This window comes from Antechinus flavipes, chromosome 2, assembly GCF_016432865.1.
Source record: "Antechinus flavipes isolate AdamAnt ecotype Samford, QLD, Australia chromosome 2, AdamAnt_v2, whole genome shotgun sequence".
Lineage (NCBI taxonomy): Eukaryota > Metazoa > Chordata > Mammalia > Dasyuromorphia > Dasyuridae > Antechinus > Antechinus flavipes.
The window spans coordinates 397,566,967-397,582,846 of NC_067399.1; the positions used below are offsets into that span (position 1 = coordinate 397,566,967).

Genomic DNA, 15,880 nt, shown 5'->3' on the forward strand with positions numbered 1-15,880 from the left:
ATGTTTGGGGAGATCAGAATTAGTGCAGATTAATTCCTATTCTCTATTCTCTATATCTTTCATAGCTATTAAGACAATAATTGATCATAGGATGGAGCTAGAAGAGGTTGTCTTCAGGTCTTTCTAGCTGCTAATGCTTCTTTCTCCAAACTATATTGTACTTATTTTGTAAATTTATTTTAGGGGCAGGTAGGTGACACAGTGGATAGAGCACCAGCCCTGAAGTCCGGAGGACCTGAGTTCAAATCTGGTCTCAGACAATTAACACTTCCTAGCATTGAGACCCTGGGCAAGTCATTTAATCCCAAGTGCCTCAAAAAAAAGGGGGAACAAGTAAATATTTTTATATGTAAATACATTTTAAATAATTATTTATTGTCTCTCCCTCTCATAACAGAAAATTCCTGAGGGCATAAACTATTACATTTTTGTCACTGTATTCCCACTTCCTAGCATAGTGCCTATCACATGGGATTTACATGGGATCCAATGTAGGTGTAATGATTGATTGATTGGTCTAGTCTCACCACCTCATTTTAAAGATGAGGAGACAGGAACCAAAAAGGAGAAATGATTTCTTAGGTAACATAGATAGTAAATGGCAAAGCCGGGATAATGAGGTCTTTTGGCTTTTCCCATTGAACTCTGGGAACTCAAAGCAAATTCATAGCCAAATAAAAATGCACAAATAATTACAACACCTCTTTATCTCCATATCCTTTATATTGTTTAATGTGTCTTCACAAATGAGATTTATTACCTCATTTGATCCTCATTATACCATATAAAGGACTTTCTAGTCCTAGTTTATAGATGAGAAAACTGAGATCCAGAGAAGATTCAGTGATTTGTCCGTTTGCCAGACTAACAAACCCAGTGCTCTCAACGCTGAGAGGAATTGTAAATTCCAAATTGTAAAAACCAATTGTAAAAACCACCAAGTACATTTTACAGAGAAAGAAACTGAGGCTCAGAGAGAAGTGACTTGTTCATAACCCCGTAAATATTAATTGGCAAAGTCAGTGCAAAAATCTGGGCTTCACCTCTCGGCTCACTGCTTTTCCCACTCTCCCTTTGCCTCACACTGCCACACACTCGGCGGTCCCTCGGTAGGTGGCTGATAGATGTGTCCTGATAGATCTTTCATGCTGTTCTAACAGTGCAGATGGCAGAGCCGTAGAACAGGTGACATTGAACATTTTCTGTTAAACCATGCTTGACACTAGGGCTGAAAACAAGACTGCCACTTAGAATGGCATCCATGCTCCTGCACGAGCCCAGGAAAGTGGGATTATTGGGTTCCTTAAGAAAGCCCTCAGTGAGCCAGTATTTTCAGGAGCTGTTTTGGGTCCCTTAATCATCTGCACTGTGAGGGGGCACATGTGAAATAATGAGAAATCCCAAGTCTTCTAGGATCTTGTATCCCCTGTCACCCACTAAGAAAATCCCCTTGGGAAAATAATTCCCTGTCTCAGTTTGAAAGTGTTGTGTCAAATGAACATTAAAGGTCCTCCCAGCTCTGAAATGCTTTGAGTATCAGCTTCTGCCTCCACAAAATGGTGAAAATACAGCATAGTTTACTTCATAGGGGTTTGTTTTTAAAGACGAAATAAGAGCGCACTTGAAAGCCTTTTGAAAGCTGTAAAGCATTCTAAAAAGTATAAGATCTTATTTTTAAAATAATAATCATATGTTACATTTGGAAATTAAACCAAGACAATAGTCTGAGCATAGTCAATTTATTAGTTAGGCTAGCAGTAACCAATGAATTGGGTCTTTGGCCTCTCAATAACCAAAGACCCAGAATTAGAGCTTAGTGATCTTTTCATAGTTTTTGGAAATATAAGAGAACAAAAGAACAGAGCTGGGTAGATGAGTAAGACAGTGATTACAAGGTAGACAGCATCATGGGGGTTGGAATAACATGATTCATTGGAAATTGGGAATGAGGGGTTAATAACAAACCCCTTCTTATCTTTTGTGGCTAAGAAATAGTTATTGTTTGAGTCCACCTACAAGGTTAGAAATAGTGGATTATGCTCCTTTGGTGAACAAGCCAGACCTCCTTGAAGAATGGCTTGATGGTATAACAATATAGATCAGATTCCCTGGTGTATACCTGCCTCCTTCAAAGGTAATAGTATTCCTTGACACAAGAATAGGAAAGTGATTAATAGGAAAATTGAATTTATGAATAGATGAATTTCTGAACTATGTTTAGAGACAAAGAATCATGACTTAATCAGTTATATGACAAAATCAATTAACTGTAAATAGGATCAATTAAAAAAGATACATCCTTGAAGGATGGCTTGATGGTATAAAAATACTAGATCAGATTCCCTGGTGTCTACCTGCCTCCTTCAAAGAAAATAGCATTCCTTGATACAAGAATAGAAAAATGATTAACAGGAAAATTGAATTTATGAACAGCTGAATTTCTGAACTATGTTTAGAGACAAAGAATCATGACTTAAGCAGTTATATGACAAAAACAATTAACTGTAAATAGGATCAATTTAAAAAGATACAACCCAATCTGATTATTTCAAATAATAGTTATAGTAACATTTGTTTAAGTTTCCCAAATATGTCACAAGTTTACCCACCTCCTCAATCCAATGCAAGTTGTATTTATGTTCTCCCATGAATCCATCATGGAATCTACCAATGAATGGAACCCTTCCTTCTTGTCTTCCTGTTTTGTGGATACCAGTGCAGACAATTCAGGCTCTATATAATACCTCACTCTTGCCCCTTGTACAGCCCTTTCTAACCATGTATTTCCTTAATGCCATCCCTTATACCACTTCTTGAATTTGGGTGGCCAATGGAAATATGCTGCAACTTACATGTGGTACCCTTATGCTTCCCTATTATACCTTGCCCTTCAGGTCACCAACAATTTGATTCTTAAGAAATTGCATTGTCTCAGCATTTATCACCATCTGGTATCATCAGAAAAGAGGAGTTTTGTGTTAGGAAGTTGTTTGGAATTAATAAAAGCACTATGTAGTTTCTGAAAGAAAATACAGCTTGCCTTTTCCTCCCATTCAATTTTGGGCCCAATTCATTATCCCTCTTCATCTGTCCCAGCTATAAGTACTGTTGTTCTCACTTAACAGCCTGACCATCCAGCTGCATGCCATAGTCTGAACAATAGACATTTTTTCATCCTTTTGATTTTTTGTGTGTAGGATGATTTCTTTTGAGTTGTGGATCAGAGGTACTTATAGGATAGGGGATGGAGAGCTCACTTCAGAGTCAGCAAGTCCTGAGTTCAGTTATATCTGAAACATAAATGTGTGATCCTGGTCAAATTGTTTAACCTTTTAGTACTTGCCTTCCCCACAACTCCCTGAGTCTCTAAGTTGCAGAGCAAATACTGATCAGCCTTGGAAGAAGACAGTCTTTACTCAATGTTCTCTAACATGTTAAAAGCATAGGTCCAGAAGGAAGCAGAAAAATTTGGAACAAAAAGTCTTACAAAAATGAGTGTTGAAAACTATCTTTATATGTATTTGGAAAAATGAAATACTAATAAAAAAAGAGCAGAGGTCCAGTCAAAGACAACACAAAAATTATGGATCTCTATTATTCTGGGAATTGATGCAAATCAGCAAAACATCATCCACAAATTGAAGTCTAAATAATATAATCTAAAAATCTTAGAAAACCAATATAAGTAGCTACCTTTTCCTAAACCAATCAATAAATATTTATTAAGCCACTATTGTATGCCAAACACCACACTTTAGGGTACTTTTTAAATGGATCTTTTTGTAATTTTTCAAATGTATATTCAAGCCTGCTATAGAAAATTCAGTTTTTTTAAATGGCACATTTTACCATGACTTGTATTATGCCATGAACCACCTAGGTATGTCTGATAACTCTTACTTTGAGAGGCAATGCAATATCTTAGATAAGGGATAGCAGTTCTGTATGGTGGAGTGAAGAGGACCATGTTTTGATTCAGAAAACCTAGGTTGAAGCCTTCTTGATTCCACTTAATAATTATGGGACCTGGGCCAACTCAATGCTTTTTCTGTTCCTTTTTTTTTTTTCATCCTGTAATCATTCTATAAAATAACCTCTTCAGCTCTAAGGTTCTGTGATATTATACTTCTATAATACCATTCATTTTCTTTCTCAATGAATAGGATTTTAGCTAAGGCCAACTCTTTTAGGTCCCATTTTCCTGTCGAGTAGGACTACTATCTGACTTTGGTATCTTCTCTACCTCTGAACGATGTCGAGAAGACCATTGGATCTGGAAAACATTTTGAATGAGACTGCAAGAATTGACTACAAAATAATATTTTACTCTAGCTCAGAATATTTGTTCTATAATTGGTCTGTGTATCCCTTCCACCAATAGTTAAAATACTCCTTTAATATCTTAATTGCCAGTATTTGGTGAGACAAAAGCAATCCATTTCCTAGTGGTTAACCCTCTGGTGATGGACTGCTGGAATATAGCTAGATAAGTTCTCTGATAACAAAGTAAGAAAATGACTGAACAACAAAATTACAAGAGTCTTAAAATCTGAACAGGGCCCTTGAAGGCATTGTTACATTTTCAGCATGAGTATTTATCTTGGAAGTTAACAAGATCAATATATCAGTATTTTATTGTCTTGTTGATTGTTTAAACTTAATAAAGTCATGGAGAAAATGTTAGTAATTCAGATTAAACCTAAAAGTATGACATGAGTATACTTTTTTTTTTTTAGGAACCCAGTTGCTGAACATTTACTAGTACTCCCCTGCCTAGAGATCAATTTATCTGACTGATGATTCAGACAAGGCACAATGCCCATTTCAGATGTTGGTTACAACTCAGTTTTATTCTTATTTCTTCATTTGTATTCAAAAATTTAACCACATGTTCTTTTGTTGGGTCTTTACAAAATAAAATCATTCATTAATGCCAAATTGGGAGAGACACTGAGATTTACCTGGAATAGAATCTTCAGAGTCCTCAAAGAGAGAAGAAGATAATGTTTGACATGTGCAATTTATACTGCTGTAAAGGAAAACAATCAATTGTTTTCCCTCTGTTGGGGACAAAGCATTGAGATGTCACTAACACAGACAAATAAAAATGTCAACACGTTGAGGTCTTCTGGATAAGTTACCACTTCCTAACATGAATCTAATAGAGTCAAAAATTTATCTGTCCAGTTTCTAGCTTAATATCACCTTTTCCCTTTATGGTTGCTATAAGCTTAACTCTGTAAGCTGTTAGAACAATGGAATTGTAGAAGAGCAGGGACAATTACAGTAGGGTGGCCAACTTTGATGGCAAACTTTCTCTTTTGGGGCTTTTGGGAGTACAGATCTGTGATTTCTAAAATCAATATAGGCAAGTCCAGGGGGGGGAATTCTCCCAAAAAAGATTACCAGTTTAAAGTTTTAGAAAATAATCTGGGAGGCATCCAGAGGTTAAGTGACTTGTCTTCTGTCACACAGCCAACATATGTCAGAAGCAGCACTTAAATCTTCCGGATTCCCAGGCCAACTTTCAATCCACTGTGCCACATGTCCAAAATATTCCTTCAAAATATGACAAGGAAAGCTATAGTGAAGATGGGAAAAAAAGGAAAAAAACAAAAAGAATGCAAGAAGACACATATCTTAATCACAGTTACCCTTTTTCTTCTGAAAACCAGCCTTTAAAAAAGTAAAATAAAGCAATCAGATATTTTAATAATATTTAACACACACACACATACAAACACACTTCTCAAATAGTGATTGTTCAGATATAAAGAATATTGATTAATGGATTGATGTTTAATGGACTAAGTTCTCTAGTAGAGTGCCCAAAGGATCTGTTCTTGGCCTTAGGCTATTCAACACTTATCAATGATTGGGATGAAAATGTATAATGACTGTTTACCAAATTTGCAGATTTAAATAAAACTGGGAGGAGTAATTAACATTTTGATGGACAGAATAAAATCTAAAAAGATCCCAATAATCTAGATCAAGGGGAAATTTAATAAAGATAAATATAAAATCCCTACCCTTGGAATAAAAACAAACAAAAAAAACAAAAGCACATGAAAAGGATGTTGAAAGCATATCCAAAACCTATTAATGTGAAAATGGCCTGGAGTCTTAGTGAATTTCCCAGTAGAGATCAACACGAGTCAGCAGTATAGTCAAACATATTAACTTCCTTTTGTGGGAGTCTAAACTTGTGATTTTGTTGGGATTGGGAACTTTCTCTACAAAATGCAAGTCTGCCATGTCCTTAGAGAGGAGACTGGACCATTCATTGAAAGGCTTTATGACTTATTTGGAGTAACATAATATATATCAGAAAGGGAACTTGAATCCTGGTCTTCTGGATCCAAAGGCAACTCTATCCCTTGAAGAACACTGAATCCCACAACAAAATATTAGATTTCAGCAATAGAAGTTGTGTCCAACATGAGTGGGGTTGGGGTCCTGCTGTCTTCTTCCTTCATTAGACCACATTTGGAATACTATTGACAAGTCAAAATACATTCAGAAGCACTCAACCAAAATGTTGAGGTAACTATTGACATAGAGAGACATTGAGAGAATAAGAGGATTTAGATTTGTTTTCCTTGATCCTAGAAGGCAGAGCTAGGGTCAGTGAGTAGGAGTCACTGGGAGACAGATTTCAGCTCAACATTTAAAATATTTTTTCTAACAATTAAAATTTCCAAAATGTAGCAGATTACTTCAAAAGGCAGAGAGTTTCTCCTAATTGAATGTTTCAAATAGTACTGGTTTGTGCCAGCTATTCTATTAAAAATCATGGGATACTGAGATGAAACTAAAAGAATTCCTATCCTCAAGAAGCTTATATGTATCAGGTGAAATCATGTGGACACCCTATTTCAAAGCATTTGTTACAGAAACTGTAGATATTTTTTAAAATATAGTTATTGTAATTTGAGACCCAAATAGACTAGTGAGATAAGCAGTGTGTTAGAATATTGAAAGGAATTTTAAAATATCTAATTATAAAGCATTTCTCCTGTGGAGAAGTTATGTGTGTTTAAGTTGAGATCTATACGGATTTTTGAAGCATCAGTGGAAAAAACTTTGGGAAGGAGGTAATGTAAAATTTCTTCCTCTTTAGAATTGTTTTAGGTCATAAAGAAACTTGATAAAGATAAATCTATTAAGAGCTGATGAATAGCTATCCAGTAACAATATATTTTGAAAAACTGTTTCCTGTGATTACTAAAGATAAGAGAAATGTAAGGGACCAATCTAATTTATTTTTTTCAGAGACTCTGAATTTAACCATTATCAGAAGAAAAATTATAAAGATTCTTAGGAGATCATTGTATGGAATGAACTGAAATGTGTGAGGTTGTTACCAGACAAGTGAAGAAAAGTCATTTACTGTTATCTACTGTTGAGAATTAGAGGTGATTCAGGGTGTAACTTTGGTCATAGCCAAAGAATTATAGTTACATATGTCTTTGCTTTATTATTGTTGTCATTTGTTATTCATATACATTCAATGATTTTAATATATAATTATAAAGAAATAAAAATGTTTCAAGACACTTTGATCTTTCACTTCTAGATTAAATAATAGGATTTTAATGGATATATAGAAGGATTGAGTTGGAAAGAGTTATTAAAGAAACTAGGCAGCAACTGTTTTAAAACAGAAATTTATCCACATCACAGGGGCAAAAAAAAACCCTGAGCACTAATTTTGGTTCTTTTATTTTCCTAAGGACACGTCCACATTACAGACTTCAACATTGCTGCCATGCTGACGAAGGAAATGAAAATCACCACAGTTGCTGGCACCAAACCTTATATGGGTAGGATTTCTTTGATTATTTAAATGGGGATTTTTTGATTATTTCTATATATAGCTCTTTGTGTTATTAAAGTACTTTCTAGTATTATTAAAATACCTTCTAATGCTGGCCAGTTGTAGAATATGAATCCTTTTACAAGGTAATCTGTGAATGTTGTTACCTTCTTTTATATATATATATATATATATATATATATATATACATATATATATATATATATATATAATATATATATATATATATATATATATATACATATATACATATATATACATATATATGTAATATATATGTATATACGTATGTATATATGTATATAGTTAGCTATTTCCCAATTACAAGTTTAAAATTTTTTAACTTTGATTTTTAAAAAGTCTGAGTTCCAAATTGTCCTTCCTTCCTGTACCTCCTTTACCCCTTGAGAAAGCAAGCAACATATCAATTATACAGGTGAAATCATGAAAAACATTTCAATATTAGTCATATTGCAAAGGAAAACACAAACAAAGCCAGAAATACAAAGAATCTTGTTGTTTGTGGTTTTTAAGTACATCTGCATCCAGAGTTTGTCAATTCTCTCTCTGCAGATGGGTAGCATAGGCCCTTTGGAATTGTCTTGGGTCATTGTCTTGAGCAGAGTTGTTAAGTTTTTTATGGTTGTCATTCTTACAATACTGCTCTTACTGTGTACATTATAATCCTGATTCTGCTTACTTTGCTTTGCCCCAGTTTATATAAGTCTTCCAAGGTTTTTCTGAAATCAGCCTGCTCATCATTTCTTATATCAATATTCAATAGGATTGTATTCAATCACAATCATACTAAAACTTGTTCAGCCATTCCCCAATTAATGGGCATCCTCTCAATTTCCAATTTTTTGCCTCAAAAAAAATCTGAAATAAGTATTTTTGCATAAATAGATCCTTTTCCCTTTTCTTTGATCTTTTTGGGGTAGTTATCCATGTATATATTTTGAAAATAAAAAGCTTTAATTAAAAAAATAAAACAAAAAAGTTATCACCCTTTATATCTAATCAATTTATCCATTTTGACCTTTTCTTGGTATATGATGTGAGATGCTGGTATATCCCTAGTTTCTGCCAAACTCTTTTTTAGTTTTCCCAGCAATTTTTATCAAATGTAAGTTATTACCCGCAAAGCCTGGATCTTTGGCTTTATCAAACACTAGTTTACTATGCTCATTTGCCACAGTGTATTGTGTACCTCATTTGTTCTAGTTATCCACCGTTCTTTTTCTTAGTACTAGATTGTTTTCATAATAACTGCTTTGGAATATAGTTTGAAATAAGGTACTTCCAGACCATCTTCTTTCACATGTTGTTGCCTTCTTGAAGTGCAAGACACAGCTCTATAAATTGGTTCAGGCATACTGTCAATTAATAAATATTTCTTAAGGATTTAGTGTATACCCAAGCTGTGCTAAAAACTAAACACACAAACATTAAATAGAGCATCTGTTCAAGGAATTTATATTCCAGTGAAAAAAATACATTTTAGTATTAGTATTTAGATTCAAAGTAATTTCTGGCAAGAAAATACATACAACTAGATGAATCAGGACAAGTTTCTTGTAGAAAGTGAGTTTTGAAGTACATTAGAGATTCCAAGAGGTGGAATTAAGGAGGGAATACACTGTAAATAAAGGAGCAAAAATGGGAGATGGAGTCACAGGTGGGGGAATAGTAGGAAACCCATTTTTTTTGGCTTATAGAATATGGGAAGGCTTATAAATAATATATAAAGCTGGAAAGATAGTGAGATTAGGACCAGATTGTAAAAGGCTTTAAATGCCAGATAGGCAACTTTGTCCTTTAAAAAACTTTCTCCCTCTTCCCTTCCCTTTTAAAAATAGTTGCAATGTTGTTTCTTAGATTACTGGTTTACAGTCAATAGGAAAACTTCTTTAAACATTCTTGATTTTATGCCATATAGTAAAAACAATGCAGCCTTGGAGTCAGAAGAGACTTGGAATTGAATACTCTCTCTCTAGAACCATTGGCTTCTGCCGGTGCATTGGGAATGCTCACTAGTGTTTCTCAAGATTCTTCAGATGATCTCTGTAAACCAAAATGACAACCTATTGAATCAGGACTCAGATGCCAATTAGTAGGTGTCTACCACCCAACCTTTAGAAAGCTGAACAAACGGCTTAATCTCTCTGAGACTCTTTCCCCATCCATAAATGGGGATAAAAATATTTGTAGCAGCTAATTCATCCCATTTGGGGGAGAAGGACATAAGATAGTATCTGCAAAACTTTTTTTAAACCTTAAAATGCTATATAAACATTGGCTATTATAATTATGATTCGTGTCACTTTATTTAAAAAATTAGCTAAAACCCGGGGGGAGGATAATAAATAGAAAAGACTAAGGGGAAAATAAACACTAATCTGGGTTCAAATGAGCTGTCTGTAGAGCACACTTTGAAAATGACAAAGTTTGCATAAATGCCAGTCTTCCTTATGATGACCATTATTTTTAATTATCTTGGCAAGTCCATCAAGCCAGATATTGGGACGCAGCAAGTCCGGGCAGTAATTGAGGAGGAGAATAAGTAGCTGGGCTAGCAGGTGAGTGGTTCAAGCTGAGTGGGGGTCGGGGCCGACTTCCCTGATGAAAGGTGGTCCCTGAGCCCCGATTCAGTAATTGTTATTTTGCTTCATGGAGATTATTGAAACTTTCCAGCGGACCCTCCCCGTGCACCAGGAGTAGCCAGGGCAGCCACTTGTGCACAGTCACGTGGGTGCCTTATAATGAAGTCAGTCCCCAGCTCATGCAAATCATGAGCTTTACTGCTGGCACCAGCCGGGATAATTTGCATGCATGGGGCCGCTTCCCCCAAGGACTGTCACCTCTGTTCCACAGCTTCATCATTCTCTTTTTTCCTCTGAGAATTTGATTGTCAGTCACACAAGCAGTCATTAGGCTTTGGCTGAGGAACTCATAGCAGCCAACTTCAGGGAAGATTATTTGTTCAATTGAATGTCAGGTTACTTAAATGACAGCAGGACCTGAGCCTGTCTAACCCTGGAGTACCAGCAGCCAACAGGGTACTGGGTGGTGACATTAGTTGAAGGCAATTTGGGGGTATGTCTGGTGAGAATGAAAATTTTTTTAACTTAGACTGGAATTCTATTAGGGTAAAGCACTCATAATGAGGAAACTTTCTGGTCTTTCAAAATAGCGATTATTCTCAATAAAAGTCTTAGAGGGTAAGTGATTAGGGTCACACAACTAATATTTTTCAAAGGCAGGACCTGAATCCAGGTCCTCGTGATTCCAAGATAAGTTTCTATATCCACCATAACTTGATTCCTCTGTTAATGAGAATGATGATGAAGAAGCAGCAAATTACCATTGTCATCATCAATACTTAAACATAATGTGAACTTATAAAAACTTAAGAATCATATTGAAACTCCAAGTTTTATGAAGTGAAAAGTTCTCAAAATACGGATACTTAATAGAATAAATTAAAGTCATGTGGAAACAGAATTAGGTACAGATCACCCTGATGGCCTTTCTGCTATGGGAAACATGCTAAAGATGCTTTCTATGAGATTGCAGTGGATGAGTTTATATCCTAGCACTTTTCCTTAACTACAAAAAGAAATTATAGGGACTGCTAGGAGGTGCAGTAGGTAGAGCATCAGCCCTGAAATCAGAAGGACCTAAGTTCAAAAGTGGCCTCAGACACTTAACACTTCCTGGCTGTATCACCCTGGGCAAATCACTTAACCCCAATTGCCTCAGGGGGAAAAACACATAAGAAAAAGAAATTAATTTTATTCACTTGTGTAATATTCTACAGAATGTTAAATATGCAAAAAGAATAATAACAGAATTTTCACCTATCCAAGGACCATTTCTATGTGAACTCCGTAGGCAAGAGAATTAAAAATGAGATAACAATAGAAGTTCACATTTGTATAAGCACTTCAAGGTTTGCACAGATTTTCCTAGGACTCAAATGAGATCCTCACAACAACCCTACAAGATATATGCTACTATTGTTCTTATTTTTATAAACGAGGAAACTGAGGTCGAGTGAGGGCAAGTGGCTTTCCTAGGGTTCCAAAGCAAATATGTATTTGAGATAGAATTTTTTCTTTGAGATAGAATTCTTTGAGTCTTTCTGACTCAAATACCAGTATTTTATCTGCTACCTAGGGTTATAAGGAACTAGGATGGTTAACAGGAATAATTCTAATCAATTTAAACAATTTTTTCATGATTATAATATTTATATAGTAGTGGCTTAATAAAATCAGACTTAGGAGTGGAAGGGACTTGTGGCCAACTATCTCTTTCCTTCAGTATTCCCTTTTTACAAATGAGGAAACTGAGCCCTAGAGAAAGTGGGCAAAGAGGCAAAGAGCCTTTGCCAAGATCACACAGGCAGTACGTAAAGGAAAGTGACCTATATGTACAAAAAATATTCATAGCAACTCTCTTCGCAGGAACTCTCTCCCAAAAAATTGGAAATTGAGGAGATGCCCATTAACTGGGAAATGGCTCAAAAACCCGTGGTGTTTGTTTTTATGGAATATCATTGTTCTTTGTGAAATGGCCAGCAGGATACTCTCAGTGAAAAAAAGACCTGGAAAGTCCTCCATGAACTCAAGCAAAGTGAAATGTACTTTATACAAAAGAATAGCAATGTTCTGGGATGACCAGCTATGAATGACTTTGCTATTCTCAGTAGTACAATAATCCATTATTACTTTGAAGGACTTATGAAAAATCCTATCTATACTCAGAGAAGGAACTGATTGTGTCTAAAAAGAGATTGAACCATTCTCTCTTTCTCTCTCTTTTTTAACTTAATTTTTCACAACTTGACTTTTATAGAAATGTTTTGCATAACTTCACAAGTGGTTTCATAATTGAGGGTGGGAATAAGGGAAAGAACCAAGAACTCAAAATTTTTTAAACAAATGTAAAAGAATTATTTTTTTTTGTTTTGAATGTAACTAAGGAAAAATATTAAATAGATAAATAAAATAAAACATTAAAAAAACACAGGCAGCACATAAGTGGCTAAGCTAGGATTTGAACCCATGGCTTCTGACTCAAGTTTATTGCATTTTATTATACTATTTATTCAGCATCACCTCTTAATGACAATCTGCATGTTTGTAGGGGGACCATCAGCCTAGCTGAGCTTTTAAAGTTCAATACCAGCTTGTTCTCCTGGTGATGAATTTTTTCCTTCACAAAAACTCTTAAAGACTCTTTGCTAAAGGGTCTTTACACAGCCTATAGCTGGACTGTGATCTGTGTTGGCATGGGGAATAAAACAGACTAATGTAATCAATAGATACTCAACCAATAAAATAAAGGCCTCCTCCTCTGCTAAGTGGGTTATCTTCATCAGAGACAGTCTTAGACAAAGCAGTCCCTCCTTCTGGAGATGTCTCTTATGGCCTTATCTTTCATATTCCAGTGTCAAGAGCTTTGTTCTCCTTCTGACTGTCATTTTACATTTGTTAGGCTACTCTAAACCCAGGCTTGGAACCTCCCCAGCATCCATACCGCAGTTTTATTGGAGGATCTCTAAACAATTCGCTTCAATAACAACTGCTTAACAAGTGGAAAAATAATGCAGAGATAAATAACATGCCCCCCTAACCTGCGGGTAGACAGCTAGGTACAATAGAGCTCTGAGCCTGCAGTCAAGACCTGAGTTCAAATGTGATTTCAGACACTTGATAGCTGTGTAACCCCCAGGAAAACTCTATTTGCCTCAGTTTTCTTGTTTGTAAAATAAAATAGAAAAGGAAATGGCAAAACACTCCAGTATCTTTGCCAAGAAAACTCCAATAAGGTTACAAAGAATAAAACACAAATGAACAACAAAATCCCTGTGGGCAGGGAGCTGAGGAGTGGAGGGGAATAGAGCCCTACCTGGGTGAGGAACAAAGAGAAACAGACTACAAAGCTAGGAATAAGATTTTAGTGACAATTGAAGAAATTTGCTTTCCTAGTGATATTTCATTTATTCCCTTTAGTATTTCATTCACTTCTTTATTTAGTTATGGGGGGAAGAAAAAGGAGAGGGAAAAGGAAAAGGAAGGAAGGAAGGAGGGAGGGAGGAAAGGAGAGGAGGAGGGAGAGGGAGAATGAGAAAAAAAGGGAGAAGAAAGAAAAAGGCAGAGGGGAGGGAAGGGGAGGAAGATGGGGAGACAGAGAAACAGACAGAGAGAAAGAGAGACAGAGAGAGCTAACAAAATAGTCCCATTCCCCAGAGCAGCTAGAAAGAAAATTTTACAAGAGAAAAATCAGCCTCATTTTATGGAACTTCAGAACCTACCGAATTACAGTTTCCAAATACTAGATGATGAAATAAATCCTTTTATTGTCATGGCTGAAATAAATGAGAGCATGTAATTTAGTCCATTTCTGTCCTAGATTCTAGTACTCAAACAATAAAAATAATAAAAACAGAAATAAAAAAATCTGGTAAGCCCAGTTGCCCGTGTTTGCTACATTTCAAATTGCTGTTTTCAGGAGTGACATATGTCTCTACGGTTTTCATCATTCTAAGGTCTGGATCTGGTTTCCATGGTGAGAAGGTTGAAAAGAAAGTCTTTTTTTTCCTTTTCTTGATGCTTAGTTTAAATGCAACATCTGTCTACCTTACTTTTGCAACAACAACAAAAAATTGGTGTTTCTCGTATTTTTTCTATAGGAGTGAATCTGGAGAAGAAAATTTACATAATACCTCAATGAAAACAATCCTAGTGCCACACTTGGCACTTCTTGAATGAGAATCCATTCTTTCTTGTTTTTGCCTGGGTTACTTGGGCCAATGTGATAGAGCACAGGGAGAGCTGCTCTCTAAATTAGGAAAATTAGGATTCAAGTTCCTCTTATAACACTGTAGTTTGTGACAGTGGGCAAATTACCTAATCTCTCAATGCCTGAGGCTAATAAAGAACAAGGCTGATCTGCATTGTTATGGGAAATTTACTTCCTTTTAGAACCCTAATCAATGAAATTACCTACAAAGGAAGAAAAAAAAAAAAAAAAAAAAAAGGTTAGGTAGGTCTAGCCAGCAGGTACTTTTCTTTCTGGAGACATTGGCCCTATTTTTCCCTTCTTATATAGGTGACTCTTGCTTTTGAGACTAGATCAGAAATTTTTAAAATCTTGGTTTTGGTGACAGGTATTGTAGTTTTTTGCTTTGCATTTTTACTTTTGTAGTTCAGAGCAGAAAAGTTTTGATAAGTCCTTCAAACATTCTATGGTAGACTCCAGTACTTTTTATCATGACAGAACTAACAGTTGATAAACTGTCTAGAACATTATCTCCAAAACTACTTGCAATATGAGAGTTATAAAAGTAACTATATTGCAGAGTTGTTGAGAAATCAAATGAAATAGTGAACCTAAATAAAATGCTTTGTCAATTTTAGAGAAGAAAAATTTCTCTAGAAAACAAAATAAGTCTAAACAAACTCAGCTACAAGTGTTGAATGAGGCTCATGTATAAATATCAATCATCTATAGTGAATATCGTTTATTGGAGCAGCAATATTGGTTTATGGACAACTTTAAGTTATTTTCTCTATTATAAATACCCAAATTAACTCTAAAGAACACATAAAGAATGGTGCTGTCTATCTAGAGAAAGAACTAATAAATAGAAGTATGTGTAGAATAGGTAGAGAATAATTTTACATATATACTTACATATATACATTTTATATATATATAGCTAGAGAGAGAACTGTATAGTTGTATATAATCTGGGAAGGGGGAGACCAGAGGGGACAGGAATACACAAAAAGGAGGGGGAAGAAATTTACATGATAAATTTCTTGTATATTTGAAAGGAATAGAAAATAGTACATAGGAGATTAGTAGTTTTTATGTATCATTGTCTTGTTTTAAATTGAGCTATGTTATAGAAAATTCTTGTTTGATTCCAAAAATTAAAAAATAATTAGTCACCTAGAGTTCCTTACAGTGATTACATGATCAAAACAGCCCCAAAAGGCTCAGTTTGTCTAGCACAGAAGTCCCCTG

General features: G+C 35.2%; 1 protein-coding gene across 1 annotated transcript in view; it reads left to right on the forward strand.

The window, feature by feature from the left end:
- Nucleotides 1-15,880, forward strand: part of STK32A (serine/threonine kinase 32A) — a 140,462-nt gene that overhangs the window by 96,228 nt on the left and 28,354 nt on the right. The window contains exon 7 of the mRNA XM_051978675.1: nt 7,737-7,826. Coding sequence (XP_051834635.1) covers nt 7,737-7,826 — 90 coding nt within the window. The remainder of the gene's footprint in view (nt 1-7,736; nt 7,827-15,880) is intronic.